General features: G+C 33.9%; 1 protein-coding gene across 1 annotated transcript; it reads right to left on the bottom strand.

Annotated features, from left to right (window-relative positions):
* Positions 1-1,367: 1,367 nt before the first annotated feature.
* On the bottom strand, positions 1,368-3,132 carry LOC132177849 (suppressor). Its single transcript, XM_059590322.2, has one exon. The coding sequence runs from the start codon at positions 2,649-2,651 to the stop codon at positions 1,698-1,700; it is 954 nt and encodes a 317-aa protein (XP_059446305.1). The 5' UTR covers positions 2,652-3,132; the 3' UTR covers positions 1,368-1,697.
* Positions 3,133-18,157: the final 15,025 nt, after the last annotated feature.

Raw genomic sequence — 18,157 nt, 5'->3', positions numbered from 1 at the left:
ACTTTGAATGATAGCATATTGGGCCCTCCACTTACTGGGATAGTTACATGCATGCTTGGAGGAACTTTTTTGGTGTCCCATGCGTCATTTGTACATATCATGCCTCAAGGGGCTTTTTGGTGCCCCATGCATCATTGTTGTGTGTCATTCTTTCTAAAGCCTATCCATAGGATGCATGATTGATATCTAGCACACTAGCTTTGAGCTTTTAAACGTATGCCTACATATGCACCCACATATATACATACATGCATGCTGCCTTGCAGCCTCTGAAAATTGCCAATTCTTCCCCAAATTTGTTATTTATAGGTTATATTTATCTATAGATAGAGACCTATCCTTATTAGTTACGGACAAAATGTTCCCCAACTTGTCAATCCAACAACTCTTGGTTTAACCTCATGTGGATTTCATCATTGGAAGAACATGAAAGAAAAAAGATAGCTAAATTGCACTCTGTACCTCTAAACTACCTCCTCATTTGTATTTACACATTTCTAATAGTAAAAGTTGGGATGACACACAAAATGGGGGAAAATTAGTCACACAAAAATGCTCGAGCACACGCGTGATGTTTTCCATCCAGATCTAACATATGAGTAGCTTGAAAGAAATTAGTAGTTTATAGGCCCAAGTTACATTAATTTGGAGAGTAGAATGCACTTTATCAAAAAAGAAAAAAGAGAGAGAGAGAGAGAGTTTTTGGTCTCATCATTAGTCTTGCATCATGGTTAAGATGGTGGAAGTTAATTAAGAGGTGGTATTTGTCGAAGAATCAGGGTAGTGAGAATTTTGAAACAGCTAAGACAAACTCTTTGCTAGCCTTTATTTGATAACATGCATAATACTACATCCATGGCAATGTGATCATTTGCTTAAGAAAATATCTTTAACTTTAAAAGTTGTGCCTTAGTTGATCCCAAATCGATCTTAAATGGACCTAGTTGTTGCTTTGTCTAGATTCTGTCCCTAATATTGAGAAAATAGAATAAGCTAATTAGTTGCCTTTCTATGTTGATCTTCTGATTAGACATCAAATGTGTTTCATTATCTCAACCTCCTAATTATTTGAGCTAAGCTAAAAAGAAGTGCAGCAGAGAGGAAATTTATATATTTTGCACGTACGGAACTTGCACTTTCTATGCTTTTCCTTCCAAGTTCTGAAACCATTTTTATATGTTGCTGGATGTATATATAAATATATATGCGCCATGCAAGACTTATATGCACATAAGATGTGTAATTCCTCATACATATTCGTGCAATCCCCCTCGTAGGGCAGCAGAAAAAAAAACATCATGCTTGCAGGAAAAAAAACTAATAATTATAAGTATGTTTAATGTGCTGTTGCTGCTCCAAACACAATCTAATAGGATGCTGATGTGTCTGTATTTGATTTCTCCATTACTTGAGTGGAAATCTCTAGTACTCACCGCACAATCTAATCAAGTCACTCCAGTGGTGGACTTTTGATGTTCTTGCACTCCCAACAAAGCCAGAAAAGTAAGAAAAAAACAGAGAAAGGAAAGACAAACAAACATTTGGAACTGTACATACAGAGAAAAGATGTGGAAGAAGTTTGAAAGAGGACAAGAGAAGAAGAAAAGTAAAATCATGGAGATTTTTCTTTCTCACAGCTTCTAACATCGATCAACAAGAAGTAAGAATAAATCCAACACAGGGAAAAATATACAGTATCATAGAGCGCCATTGGAAATTGGTGCCCCTCTCTTGATGGTATCCATGTCAGTAGTTTCATAGACAGGAAGACCGCTTGAGCAGTAACCCAAGTCATAGTTCTGCAACTCAAAGAGATCAGAGCTTGAATCACTCTCTGCACCATCATCCACCTCACTGAACTTCACGAATTGCTTCTCCTCCGATGGATATCTCTCAACCCAAATCCTATCTTTCTCCAAAAACACGTTGCCGCAGGAATTCTTCTTGCATTTCTCTGAAAACCCTTTGCTGAATTCGAATTTGTCATCCAACCAATGCAAGTCTTTGTTCTTTCTGTCGACATCCAAGGCCTCATTGTGTGAAACTTTGTGCTTTGACAAATTGGACACCACCTGTTTGTGATCTGAATAGCTTCTAAAATCCTTATAGCTCTTTGTAGGAGTTTGTGCATTATAAGGAGGAGGTGTTCTAAAACCAGAACTTGAAGAAGAATATATAGACTTGGAATCGGCGGTGCTTGAGCTTCGAAAATGACTAATGCTGATCCTCCTCTTCCTCCTCCCACCAGGGCTCTCCTCTTCATCTTTCATAGACTGTGAGCTTGATTTCGATTTCTTCTTCTTAGAAGCCGATTGACTGAAAAGAGAATTCAAGAAACTCGCCAGTCTCCCACCTGGGGAGCTTGGTTGCTTGTACTTCTTTTCTTTCATTTGCTTCTCCAGCACTCCATGAGATTGTTGAGGAAAAGAGTTTCTCATTGGCACGTCTAAGCTCATTCTGCCTACTCTACAACCCTGTTTCTCATCTCTCAAGTTCTTCTGAGTAAAACCTGTACCATTATACCCTGCAGCTTCATTGTATCCGGAGAAGTACCTGGCAGCCTCAAAAACGTCAAGCTCACCAGAATCATTCCTTCTGTGGAATGATTTCTTGTACAACTTATCTGGGTCTGAAAGTGCTGTGATGGACATGGCTGAAAAACTTCAAAACTTGAAACTTTCTGTGATTTGGGAGTTTCAAAGGTTGGGCGGGGGAAGTATTATATGGAGAGGGAGGTGGGGGAGCGTAGAAGGAGGAGGAGATTAATGGGGGTTTGAAATGATTGAGAGTAGTGGTGGCTTTATAATAATGATCAATTGTGGTGTCTATAATATTATATGATGGAGGTGTTTTTGGAGGTTTTTGAGAGGGACCCAGATAATGTGAATTTGTGCTTTAGTTACAGCGGAGAGTGGGGAACAAGGGAAACAGCTTTTTATCCTTCTGATGCCATGAAAAACCAGAGGTTCCTGTTGGGGATGGTGGGGGGCAAAGAGCTGGTTACAGTGTTTCCTTGGATTCTAGGCTTTCTAGTCTGTTTTAGTGGGGGATTGGCTTTCAAGTGCCTGTTGGCTATGGCTATATGGGCATTGGGCACTAGTAGTTGACCTTTTCTGTGTATCTCATAATAGAGATTGAGAATTTTATGATACATCCCACTCCCCTTTCCACACCTTGGAAGCCACTCTTTAATTCATTGGTTTCTTTAACCTTATTTATTTAAATTATACCACCACATCTTTTGACTGCCATAAAATACCCTATGGCCCACTAATATCTCCTTGCCTCCTCCTTTAAGGGAGAGCATTTTCGTTGAATAATTAGCTAAAGTAATTCTTTTGCCTAATTTAATTAGTTGGGATTTTTAAATTACTCCTCCATTTAACTTAATCATTTTTTTTGGGGTTTGCTACTTGCTCTCCAAATCTATCTAGGAGGATATTAACAATATTTTGGTAGTTTGATGAGACATTAATTGTCACATTTGAAAGTTTGGGATGACATTATCAATTATGTGGTAATTTGAATGGGGTATATGGACTTTTCTAAAAAAACTATTATTAAAATTATTTTAATAAAGTAAATAAAGCTTTGGTTGCTTAAAAAAAGTAGATAGATAAAATAGAAAAAAAATAAAAATAAAAATAACTGAAGAATAATTAGTTCAATGAAAATGCTCATAAAGAGTGGGTTTCCAACCTATGGGTTAACTTTAAGAAATTCAGTGGGTAACACTAAAGTAAAGAAGACAATATAAATAAGTGTACAAAGTGCATGATTATCATGGATGATGATAGAAGACTTGGATTATATATGTTATTTGCTGGACTAATGATGTGACAGTAAAAATTAGTTGTTAATATTTTATTTTATTTTATTTTTGTTGAGGTTCAACAATGTTACTCTGCTTATTTAAACAGCTCTTAGAACATGTCTTGCGGGGTGCGATTTCAAATGCCATTAAAAGATTTGGCTTCTCTCACTGGACACCAATTAGTTTTTAGATGAAATAGTCAAATGCCCGATCCAACAAATAGTACTAAAGCTAGGGTTATGGATTCGAGTCGCGAGAGTGTCATGTTGAGGTTCAACAATGCCACTCTACTCACTTGAACGGTTCTTAGAATATGCCTTATAGGGTGCAATTTCGAATGCCATAAAAGGATTTGGCTTTCCTCACTAGACACCAATTGATTTTTAGATGAGATGGTCATAGGCCCGATCCAACAATTTTATTTTACAAATACCTTCAACAATGCTTTCAAAATAGAGATATAGTTAAATTTAGATATTTTGAGCATTTTTACTTCTCCATCAGAGCTTTCAAAATGAATTTTTTTTAAAAATTTGCTACAATAAACTTTCATATTTGAAAGTTACTGTAGCACATTATTGTATTTTTTTGTTCTTTTTTTTTTCCTTCTCTCTTCCTCTCTCTCCCTCAACTCTGTTTGTTCTTTTTCCTTCCTATCCACCCCTCTCTCTCTCTCTCTCTCTCTCTCTCTCTCTTCCCCTTTTCATATAATACTGAGAAATAATATTTAATTAAAGTAAATAGTTAAAATAGATGTTAGAGTGTAGTGAAAAACTAGGATTCGGATCTCCTGGAATTCTCAGGAGAATTCTAGTTTCTGAAATTTCATATCCAAGCCATTTATTTTCATCCAAGAGCTATTATTCTACCACGTATCCCACTACTAATAAAATAATGAAGATTAGAATTTTCTTATGAATTTTAGGGGATTTGGATCCGAAAAACTAATAGTTAAAATGAAAAAAGTTGTATTTTAAATAGTTAAAACCCTTACTCTAATTTTCAGCATCATTTTATTAAGTTATATGACAATTGTATAATTGTCTAATATATATATATATATATATATATATATATATATATATATATATGCAGACAGAAGAGAAAAACATGAAAGAGTCATGTAACTGGAAAGAGACAGTTTACTAAACTGAACAGATATATGTGGTTGGCATTGAAGTTACAATGACTGCACGAAGTTGTGTCTCTGAGCCATCAACGCCAGTCTTTTTCATGCCCTCTAATTAAGAGTATCAAAAAAAAAAAAAATCAATTTGGTAACATAATCTTGTGTGAAGCCCCCACCAAAGGGAAAAAAGAATTATTATGGACCGACCTTTTTTAATGTAAAGAAGAGAAAACATGTACAACTTTCTTTTTCTTTCAAGATATTGGGTTAGTCAAGAGACTCGAGACATTTTTGGTTTGGCCCATTAAACACAAACCCCATTCCCCGGTGTCGGAGCTGGTGCGCGTGCGTACCCACACGTGTGCATCAACTCCTCCCTCGTATCTAAGAACTCCACATCGACGTGGATATGTGATCATCTTCGATCATGACAGTTCCATTAAGATATATGATGATACATATATTTCATCATAATGTTCAAAACTCGATGGTCCCCTTCGGCTTGTGAGATTTCTGTTTGAAATTCTCTGTAAATGCATGGGCCTACATAGATGATATAATTATATATGCAATATTGTATATATATTGCCAATAACCGGGGTATGGCCCATTAAGTTTCATCGATGCATTAATATGACTGGGCTATCGACGCCTCTCCGGAAGCAAGTTTTTGCTATATCGCATGCATGAGTTAAAGTGGTGCGAGCTAAATCTTATACATAAAGACCAATTTATAAGTATGTGGTTTGAAGTCTCCGCTTCAAACTCACTCGTACACATTCCTACATTGTGTGAGAAACGTACGACAAAGTTTAGGACGTGGAAGACGAACAACCGCCAAATAATGCATGTGCTTTTTGTCTTGAATGGTTTGGCATGAGATCTTGGTTAAGATATTTCTTTGAAATCCAAAAAATCCAACTCGTAGTGTCACTATCTAAAACTACACTCTGAATTCCCATGTGGGAATTCACATTCTCATCAAAGGACACTTGAGAATGTGGATTGCCCCTGGCTTATACCTACATCCAAACACACTCCCATACCATATAAGTAAAAATCTATCTGGAAAAGACTAGACCAAAAAGTGTGCCTTGGATGCCTTAAACATGGGCCAAACTTACCCAGAAACCACAAATTAATAGGTTGATATTACGAAGAAGCAGCAGGTTCATTTAACCAGGTGGATCGTGCTGCCCCGTATCTAAGGCCAATGGGGGGCCTCTCCCTCAATCCAAAGAAAAAAACGAAAAAGGATTTGATTAATTAATTGGAGGCCTTCTCTATGAACATGTTTGTATATGTTCGAGATGTTTTGTTGCTTTCTTTTATTGTCCACCATGCATTCTAAAAGTTACCTTCCGTGGCCATGGTTTTCCCATCAGTCCCATCTGTAGCCCTAGCTATGTTTTCAGCATGCATGGCATACTGATATTGGCATTCAATCAAAAATAAAAACAAATTTTGGCTTGGTTCGGATCGTTTCATATTATAGGCTAGATTGAACTTATCGCAACTCAAAGAAGAAAGCCCCGAGATTGATCCTATCAAGCCTTTTTGTTAAGACACTGACCCAACAACCCATGATCTATTGATCTCGGCTATAGATTTACCCTATCAAAAGTATTCATTATCTGGACCCTACCCTTGACCCCTGTGCCCCCCTACCCCAGACAACATGGGACCATCACCCTAAGTTGTCCACCAATCGGCTGCATTTAGCTTAACTTTAGCCCTTGTGCAAGTCTTTTTAGGGAAGAAAAAGATAAGAAGATAATTTGGATATGGTTATGGCTATGCCTATGGCTATGGAGATGATCATATGCATTGAACAAAACACTACTTGTGAGATAGATTTATAAAGAAGAAGATAATTGTAAAAGCTCTGTCTCGCCCATCTAAACCACACGATCCAAGCTCTCCAACTTTCTTGTTGTCAACATAAACGTGGCCAATCTAGGATCACCAAAGCTCTCTTGGAAAGGGAAATATGTCTTTGCAAAAATATATTTCCAGTCGTCGATCTCCGTGATTACATCCATTGAAAAAAAATAAAAATAAAGTTGCTCGATCATGAGATAAGCAATGATCATTTAATTTGGAATACTGTGGTCTGCTTCGTTAATGTTTGAATTTATCTTTTTTAAAAACCAATTTTATCTTATTCTCGTAAGGACATGGTATTCACCGACTTAGATGTTCTGAGTTTAAACCTTGATTCTGTCAATTTACTTTTTATTTAAATTAAATATTTTATGTGTTAAGCATTGTCTGTTAAAAGAGAGTTTGAGTCCACACGTGTGAGGTATTAAAGTATTGATTAAATTATTAAATTTAATATTTCTATTAGTTTAAACTTTTGAGATAAGTGGTAAGTTAACATTTTATTTGTCAAAGTTTTTTGTCATGATCTAGATCAGAAGCACGAGTGCTTTCCCACCGCGTTGTTGTGTTTTCTTTTATCTTATAGAAAATCTCTAGAGGGAATTTTAGGAATGTAAATCTGTAATTTATTTAAGTGTAAGTTAGACACTGCAATAGATTCGTTTAGATAAGCACAAGTGCTTTCTCACAGCTTTCTTTACGGCATAAAGAGTAAGAACTTGATGAAAATATATTTAATTCTCAATTGTAACATGTTACATTTATAACATGTTACATTTTCAAGTATTTTAATGCCTAAATTATCTAATTCTCTAATTTACAATTTCTTTAAAATTGTAACCCTAATCCTTATAAATTCACCACGCATGGATAGTATTGAGGACCAGTTAAGAGGGCCCAAACAAATCCACAGAAACTCTGGAGGGCCGACCCATTCCATGTTCTCTTCACAACATCTAACTTGAAGAAAATAAAATAATAATAAAAAAAATCTTTTTTTAGCTCCCCCATTGGGCCTTACGTTTTTTAGGTAACTAATTCGGGTGAAATAGGTAAATGCATGTTATTTGCCAGCCTCGATCGCTCGGCCCATCTATGTTGTGGCCCATGCAGATTTCAAACCTGCCACCTTCGCGTTAGCAGGACGCTCTAAACAACAAAGCTAATCGGCTATGGTTTAACGAATATTCTATCATATTTAGTAGATCAACAAGATTATATAAAGATTAATTTTAATTAAAAAAAGAAAAGAAAAAAGAAAAAGAATTAAGTATGCTGAAAAAATGCAAAATAACACCTTTTTTTTTTGGTGCCAACATGTCAGTTTTTAAATTGGGTTAATGACCTTTTTAATAAGACATAAATTTTTAAAAAATTGTTTTCTAAAAAAATCTTTTAAATCAACCTCTAAAAGTGATATGTGTTCTATTTTTTTTTTTTTTTTTTTTAACAAACGAATTATCTTCATTAATATAAAATCAATTTGGAGCAAAATGCTCCATCATATAATGCCAAAAATACAATTGAGAACTCTACAGCCCTAATACTATCAATGACATACCCAATAGCCTCTGGTGCTATTACAAAACAATATTTTGAAAATGTCATCATCACAATCAATATATAAATCTGCAACATAAACCGACGAATCACGTCTCTTGTCGCTATATCTCCTTCATTAATAACAATTTTTCTATGTACGTGATAACTCATCCGTGTCATCATTCAAAAGTTTGCTCCATAAAATGAACTAGAAAGAAAACAAAAGACTTACCGAAAACTATTCCATTATTCTTAAGCAAAACCTAAGAAAATAATAAATGCAAGACCTGTTGCAACCAAAGCAACAACAAATTTGTCTTATTCAAAAGCAAAAACAAAAAAAAAAAAAAACAAAAAAAAAAAAAAAACAATAAAAAAAAAACCCTACTCCCAGTGATGATGTCGCTGACACGTCGACTTGTGGTCGGTAGAATGATGCATGAAGGTTGGCGACTGGAAGAAGGAGTGGCCGGTGAGCACGGTAAGCGGTAATGTGGATGGACAGAACTGATGAAAAAAGCCGGATCTTATTCTTAAAAAAATAGATCTAAAGACCTCATAAGATTGGATGGGATAGCGATGTGCATAAAGTAACAGGCAGATATAAGCAAAACAGGAAAGAAAAGAAAGGAAGAGAAAGAGACAAGGGGGGAGGATTTTGAGAAGCTTATACTTTTTTTATTAATACTATTTAATATCAATTTGAATTGTGATCAAATTTAACTCGCAAGTAACCGAATCGTGTTAAAACATATTAATTGCAACCAAAATTTTCTCCTGGCACAAATTAATTTCATACACTCTCCAACTGATACGCAATTTTCTTTCTTCACAATATGTAAAAAGAAATGCAAATGATTAATTAAGAAAAATAAAATTCAAAGCAAAAGGAGAAAGAGGAAAAAGATAAAGAAAGAAAGGAAGGAGTACTACAATTTGCGGCCCGACCAAGAAATACTGCAATGACTCATTTCCAGCAAAACTTCTATATTTTGTAAACTTCCAGCTTTTTTTTTTTTATCTTCGAGTTTACGAACTTTTCAAAGTAAAATTACTTCGGGGCAACGAAACTTATAAAAAGCGCATCCACTATAAAAGAATCAAATAACACATTAATTATTCTTATAAAACTTTTGTAAATAAGCCTAATATGTACCTCAACAAACAGCACGCCTATCTCTACCGCAATAGCTTCAGAACTCTGGTCAATTCTTCAGACAAAACTTAGACTTACACCAATTTGTGAACACAAAAGATAACAAAGTGATATCTTATTAACATGCTATACTATGGATTCTCATAGGGTTCTCGGCTGGAATACAATCAAGTGGCCTAAAATCTACATAATAGCAATTTTCCAAACTAAATAATGCATTTTTTTTGTTCACTATTTAAAACTTGTTTAACATTTAATTAATTACTATATATCTATGTAACAGATGTGTTAGCATGCATGCTATATTATGATCTACAATTCTTCGAGTATAAATAAAGCTTAAAATATTATGGCTTAATTGAATTCTCAATTATTGTAACTCATTATTTTGGGTAAAGTCTACTTAACTTCCTCAAACTATCACCTTAATGACAATCTACCCTCAAATTATCAATTGCAACAAATTACTCCCCTCAAACTACCAAAACAATGACAATTTACCCCAACTTTTAACAAAATGACAAAATTACCCTTACTAAAATAAAAACAAAAATACTAAAATTTATTATTTTTTCAAAATTTTAAAGTTTTTTTTTGTCTTATTGAAAATTATATAGGGTAATTTTGTCACTTTGCTAGTATTGGGGGTTACATTATCACTGATTTGGTAGTTTTGAAGTAAATTGTCGCAATTGATAGTTTGGAGGGTAGATTGTCATTGGAGTGATAGTTTGAGGAGAATAAGTGAGCTTTACCCCATTTTTTTAATGTTATTATTTGCCATAAGTTTGAGAAATTAGTGATAAAATAATGATATATTCTAAAACTTTTATTTATAGGCGTTTGTTTATAGGGCCCAAAACAGCGGATCTGGTTCTTGGTGGAGTTGACATAAAGGATAACGCGCGTGCATGATGGTAAAAACATTATTGGACTATGTCTACTGTTTGCCCACGCGCATAGATTCTATCGGTTTCGATCCATTTGTTTTGTTGTCAATAGCAAGGAGAGTATGTTTAGCTCTATATAGCAAACTCACGTGGCAGTGTATTATTGTCCACCGGATTAGATATTTACAGATCTACCCACTGTACTTGGTCCGAGTACATTTTGCATTGTTTGGGAAATGAACATATAGTTAGAAGATTTCCAAAAAGTTTAATCGGAGGAGGGAGGAGGAAGATAATGTCTTATGAAATGAAAGTTATTAACTTGTAAAAAAAAAATGCTTTACATTGAGCTCAATGAAATGGCTAAAGATTTACTTGCTGCAAGGAACTCAATACGATTCTTGAAACTCTTTGGGCATTGAAAAAATAGATGAAAAAATAATATTTTAAATGAATTAGTGAGATGAGATAATCAAAATACAAAGCCGAATGTAAGTATTTTGAAAAGATAAATAACTAAAATAGAAAAATATATTCTTTAACTAAATTTTAGCTAAATATTTGTTAAGCCGGATGTGAATACTCTAACAATGAAATCCTTTTAAAGAGAGCTAACAGCTCCGTTTGTTTAAGAAGGTGCGTGGATTAAATAAAAAAGAAAGAAAAAAAAGGTAAAACAGTAGCAAACAATTTTCAACCAAAATATATATATATACTTAAAAAAAAAATTAAAACTTATTTTATTTTATTTTTTTAACAAATCGACATTCATAAAATATAAAAGTGGTTACAGGACAAATCACACAAAGCTAAAATTATAAGCATAGACATTAAGCTAAAAACAAGCTTAGAAAGAATAACCCAATCCAGACAGACCATTAACACCTCGAAGAAGGTGAAAATGGAGATAACCTGCAGATGCAACCGATGAAAGTAGCGACGCAATATGATAGGTATTATCGTCGGGAGTATGAATACTTTTATCAAACACCTAAATAGGTGGAGATTTAGATGAAAATGAACAATGTAAAAAAGGATTCCTTCAAAGGCAATAAGTCTGAAGCCCAACTAATTAGGGATAACAAAAACCTCATCCAGACAGACCACTAGCACTTCAAAGATCTGGCGAGAGACCAAAAAGAAAAAAAGATCCACTTTCACAAAAACCCTATCAAAACTTATGTTAACCAAAACACCAAAAAAAAAACACCCTCCATGTGTGTAAGTAGCTGCCATCAGTCAACGTCCAAAGTGCCAAACTACCAGCAGCACTACATTTCTGACCTTTCTATATTTTTCGGCCTTTCTCTTTCGTTTTGAAAAAAAAAAAAAAAAAAAAAAAAAAACGTAGCAAAAGAAAGGAAGGAAAAATGTTTAAATTTCTCGAAGTAGTTAAGAAAAATTATTAACCCTTTTGTTTCACCCGCCAAATTCTATCACCATTTACTAGTACTATATATATTGTGGGATATAATTTTGATATGGTAATTGATTTTAATAAAATCAAATCATAGAGTATTTTGCTTTCCTTTCATTTATTTTATAGAGATCCAAGAAGTTTTCAAATAGAATTTTACTAAGAAAAATTTAGAGAGAGATGAAATATATATTAATCCGAAAACTAATTTTATAATTTAATTAAATTATTAAATTCACACTTCCTAATCACTTATCAAGTTAAATTGTTTGGGATAAATAGTGATTTAACTAGTTTTATCATAGTTTAGCTAAATATTCTACATTAAAAGAGACTTTAAACCCACATGTGTGGTAAAATATAAAATTAAATGTTTTCTATTTATAAACTTTTAAAACAAGTAATGATTTAACAAATGATCTCGTTTTCTAGCAATATTAAGTGTAAAAAAAAAAAAAAAAAAAAAAAGTTTATAGCACGCGGTTTTTTAGATCGGTTATAGATATTTGATCCCGTCGTTTCGCTTCCCCCTTCGGATCGGGATCCCAGCAATAGCTAGGGAATTTTCCATCAGTGTTTTTTTTTTAAAAAAAAAAAAAAAAATCTTGATGCTTGAATTTCATTCAAGGGTCTACCAACTGCAACATGTCTCATTAATTAAACAAATAATATTTTATTATTTTAATTTTAAAAATAAATATAAAATAAAATAATAAAAAAATAAAGAAAAAAGTATGGGGTGGCCGGCCACCCGATACTTTTTTCTTAATTTTTTTATTATTTTGTTTTATATTTGTTTAATGTTAGAATCTAATAAAAACTTCATATTTTGCTCATAAAAGTTCACATAGTAAGATGTCACATCATTTTTTTTTTTTTAGAGAAAAAGACAAAACAAAAATAAAATGATGTGGCATCTTGCTATATGGACTTTTATGGGCAAAATATGAAATTTTTATTAGATTATAGTATATCTCTTGTTTTTAAAATTTAAGTAATAAAATATTATTTTTTAATTAAAGGGACACGTGGCAATTTGTAAACCATCGGATGAACTTCAAGGGTCAAGATTTTTTTAAAAAAATTGATGGACAATTTCCTATTGGTCGGGATCCCAATCCTTCCCCTCCAGGGTGGAGGATTTTCTAGTGAGTTGAAAAGCATTTCTCACCAAAATTGGATAATGGGGATGAAAAAAAAGAAAGAAGGGAAATAAACTGGTTGATTATCAAAAATTTATCTAACGTCACTATGTACAAGTGGCTGCTGGATGATGTGACTATATATGATAGCCAAAAAAACAACATGAGCAAACAAAAGGATAATACCCAGATGGAAGTTGGCCCCATGTATCACATGAGAGTCATTTCAGACTTTTTTGGCTTGGACCGTCGGAACATAACTAATAATAAGACAGATCTATTACACGAGATCATCGTGTCTGTTTTGCACAATGCAATTAAGGGGGTTGCAGGTGGCATGCAATGAGAAATATATGATCGACCTAATTATTCTCATGATTCTATTGTTTTAGATTAATCCTTAGGAAATCCAATAAACTGTAACAAAAATATACATGAGATTTTATATAAGAAAAGGAATGAAAATATATATGACAAACACTAGGTGTTAACTGTTGGGAGGAGATGGTGGTGAATGTACGAAAAGCCAAAAAGTTAAACGTTGGTTGTAAATGATAGCTGCCAGAACAAAACAAAGTTGAAACGTCGGACGATAAGAGACATTTGCACGTTGAAGTACCCAATGGATGCTGAAATATCAGCACCCTCGATCTTTTAGTTTCTTTAGCACCTTTTATTTATTTATTTTTTTTGTTTTTCTTTTAGTCCATAGAAAAACCCTTTGGATGTGAACTACCGAAAATGTCCATCAAATTCTATACAGGAGATTATTTGTAATTTTTTAACTGTCAATATTTAATTTCACTCCAGATACGCTCTAAAAATTAAAAGAAAAGAAAAATTACCTGTTTTCCTAGAAAGTGAAAAAGAAAAAGGTATAAACAACACTTTCATGTCACCTCAAAGGCTTTTTCACTACGGTTGTTATCATCTTTGTCACAAAAGTCGAATTATCATTATCTTCTTAATAAGGACCACAATCACAGGCTATAATATTGTTAACATTATAACTTCTGTTGTTATCATTGTCACTAGCTATCAGGATCCGTAGTCATTTAACCATCAATTTTTTCACCAAAATATTATTCCATTAATTGCCATTAGCTTAAGACCATTATTTTGCCGCTAGCTCCATCAGCTAGGCCTCCACATTAGGGTTGTGTATCGGTTAAATCGGTGATGATAGAGGTATATTTTGCCCATTGATCTAAAAAAGTCGGTTAAGTCACTTAATTAACTGACTTTATACTGACAAGAATAAATTTCGACTATTTCAATTAAGTCGGTTAGTCGTGAACTTTTTATAATATGGCAAACCTATTTTTAAGGGTCAAATAGATTGTTTTTTTTTTGGCACAAATGGGTTTTTTTTGGGCTGAACAAGCAAGCGATGCAAAAAACTATTGAGGGCCAAAGTCGGTTCAGTTACGTGACGAAACAAAAATTATATAGCCTATTGAACTGAACTAAAGTCGAAATAGTTTTTTTATTTTTATTTTTTATTTTTTATTTTTTTTATTTTGACTATCGACCGCCAGAAGTCGGTAAGCGATAAGTAGAGGTTCGATGGCGGTCGGTGGGTGATAATCAAATATTCTGCCCACCCCTACTCCACACATGGGTGGAACTAGAATTTTTTGCTTGCAGGTTCAAATCTGCGTAATTGAATAAATACATAAATACGAAGAGTAGTAGAGTAGAAAACTAAATATCTAGTGATCTAGGGGTGAAAAGTAATTATTGACGGGGCCATTGTATAAAGATTTTAAGAAAATTTAGGGTTAGCAAAGAAAGACAACCCCCCCCCCCCTCCCCAGTAATTCTAGAAGTCCACCTTGTATCCCTTTAAAAATGAGGTGGCTTTTAAAATCACTATTTGATTAAAATTTAATAATTAATCAAATATTGATTTCAAGAGCCACATTATCCTTGGAGGGATACAAAAGTGACATAAGAGGGACTTTTAGCCCCCCCACCCAACTTATAAGTTAGTTCCCCTCCAAATGCAACTGTGTGCCTTTTAGTTTAGAAGTAAAATATAGATCAATAACTCCTTCGCTATCTAGAACTTACTAATGTGCGTTTGTGTTAGATTGAGGTAATTAACCAAGAGGATTATACCGTTGCTTTTGTTGAGTCTTTTCAACTTTGGATGATTAATTATTGCCTTCTGAGATTAATTAGCCTTGTTAGTCTTTTGTAATGTTTCCTTCTTCGATGATTTACCTGCTTTTTAAGTTATAGTTTTTATTGATATGTATGTATGTCGATAGAGTAAGTTAGACGCAATATAAATTTGCTAACCCCTTTAATTTCCTTACGGATCAAACATTCTTTCCTCCCAATCAAGAAAAAGTCGTCTTCTTTTTCTTTTTCTTTTTCTTCTTCTTTCTATGAATAAGAAAACAAAACTTCAATAATACAATTATATATACACAACATATAAGGCTACAAATTAAGAAGAAAATATATATACAAATTACAAACCCCCAAAGTTGACCAAGAACATGTGGGTGTGGCTATCTCATTCAAACTACATTTTCTTGAGGGACCCGAAGAACCCACTAGGCACCATGAGCCATCAATTAAAGAGATCAGATGATTGGACCCCTTATAAAAAGTTAAAGTACCTAACCCTAACCCTAAAGATAATGTCTGCTACAATAATGATCGATCGAAGAACTCGAACCCTGTGGAGAAAAGGATGACAGTGATATATATTGTCACTGTACGTATACAAGCGAAGGGTTCCTATCTGCCTGCCCGGTTGTGGTCCGGCATGTTCATGAGCCTGAAGCAAATTAACTGGCCTTACTCTCAAAAACTCTTGCATTCCTCTCCCACCAAATAGAGTAAACAACACAAGATAAATCCTGACCCAATTGGGTCAGATAGATTGGTATTATTCATATGAACAATTAATAAATGTGGCCAAATATTTTCAGCACATAGAAAATTCATTACGTGACACCATGTTCATATAGAGTAATGATATAAGGAGGACTCTCTAATCCTCTTAAATGTGATGTGACTTTTAAAATCATTATTGAATTTGAGATGAGTATTATTGAATTTTGATTTATTGGTGATTTTAAAAGCTACATCATATTTGGAAGGATTCAAGGAGGACTCTAACCTCCTTATATTATTACTCTGTTTATGTATAACAAAATTGATAAATTTTGTCTTCCAAAAAAAGTAAAAAAAAAAAAAATCCACTATTCAAATTCCATTACCCTCATTCAATCTTCTATTCAACAGTTTCATTGAATTTTAATTTGTGTCAACTCTTGTGAGAGTTAACCGCAGCATAAAAATAAATAATTTTTCTTGATTATATATATATTATTTTTCTTCACTTTATACCCTAAGGTTTAGGAGGGACATTAACCTTTTTTGATAGTTTAAAGAGAATATTATCACAATTGATGGTTTGGGGGCATTGACATGCATTTGACAATGTACATGGTAGTTCAAGGGAGAATATGTGTACTTTTTTTTTTTTTTTTTTTAAAAAAAAAAACCGAGTGTCCCAGAACCAGAAGGGTGGGAGAGAATAAAATGCATATGAAGTGGTAGCAAAAAATATTGTCAACCCTAAAGCTTTGCATTTAAGGGGCTTGTAAATTGAAAAAATCAACACAGTTCATACAAAATGAACAACTTGAATTAAGTCACATCAACATTTAAAGAAAAAGAAGAAAAGAACACAGTAAATAAAAGGGTGCTGGACCACACCCTTAAACCATCGAGGAGGGTCGCACCACCTCTCGCTCTCCATCGAGGGCCCCTCTGTTGGCTCGGGCCATCTCTAGGCTATCGGGAGTGGTCCTCAAAGGCTTGAGGGTGTGGTTGCATTACACCCATGATACAGTTGGCCACCACCTCAAAGGGTGAGGCGGTGGTCGATCCACCCCAACTACACCCTTAGGGTGGTGAGGGAGTGGTTAGCCACCCCTTAGGTGGTAGGCATATCCTAATTACATTCTTGAGCAGCAGAAGTAGGCAAAATAGTTAATGAAAAAGTATAAACATTTACTTTAGTTACTCATTTTTTAGATACACTCTAACAGATTCTCTATTTTACTATATATTTATTTTTTAAAAAATATTATTTTGTGAGGGGAAGAGTGTGAAAGAAAGAAGAAAGAGAGTAAAAGAAAGAAAGTGAAAGAAAACAAATAATAAACAAAGTTTATAGTGTGAATAATGAATAGACTAATCAGCATCTCTAAAGAATAGCTAAATCCCTAATATTAGTCAAATCTGACTATTATGGGTGTTTTTTTTGTTTCGAGCAGAATATGCAACTTAATTTTTTTTTCATCTAGTGTTAACCGTAGGTTGATTAGCCTATATATTCACTATTCACACTATAAACTTTGTTTATTATTTTTTCTCTCTCACTTTCTTTCTTTTACTCTCCATCTCTTTCCTCTTCTTTCTTTCACATTCTTTCCCACACAAAATAAAATTTAAAGAAAATAAAGAGTATGATAGAAAATCTATTGGAGTATATATATATATGAAAGAATGAGTAATTAAAGTAAAAGTTTATAGTTTATAGTAGCTATTTTGCCTACTTTTAAATTCTCATGTAGATGCTTTTCGGAGGACAGTCACCTTAAAGGGTTGTTTCACCACCATTAACTTTTTTTTTTTCCTTCCTCAAAATACATGCATGGACAAATAAAATTTTAGTGCCCCATACAGCAGGAGAGGGGAGAGAGATCTAGAGATAAAAATAGAGAAAAAAATTGCAAAAATGCAGTGATATTAATGGATGACTCATGACTGGAAGGAGGGCAAGGCATAATATTGATGCAATTTTGATAGAAAAAATGGTGTCACTGAGCCAGAAAGGCGCCGTCAACACAAGCATTGGGAGCAGCATATTGGTCATGCTAATAAGCTCCGTACAATCCCCAATCTGACACTTCTTAATTGGGACTCTAGACTTTCCCCTTGTAAAAAAGCGTGGTTCTTACACCTAGACATTAACGACTACACAGTACACCCTCACGAATCACAAATCGACAACGCATCCTTAAAAACCACCCTGGTTTTTCCCAAACCACTCTCTATCCCATAAACCGCTTTTTTTTCTGCCAAGTTCCCTAACCATTCCTCTTTCTATATATGTGCAACATGTTTTCTCAAAACACCCAAGAAGAAGAAAAGCC

Source organism: Corylus avellana, chromosome 4 (genome assembly GCF_965113065.1).
Source record: "Corylus avellana chromosome 4, dhCorAvel1.hap1.2, whole genome shotgun sequence".
Classification (NCBI taxonomy): Eukaryota; Viridiplantae; Streptophyta; class Magnoliopsida; order Fagales; family Betulaceae; genus Corylus; species Corylus avellana.
The sequence above is the reverse complement of the archived record's forward strand: the minus strand, read 5'-3'. Positions and strand labels throughout refer to the sequence as shown.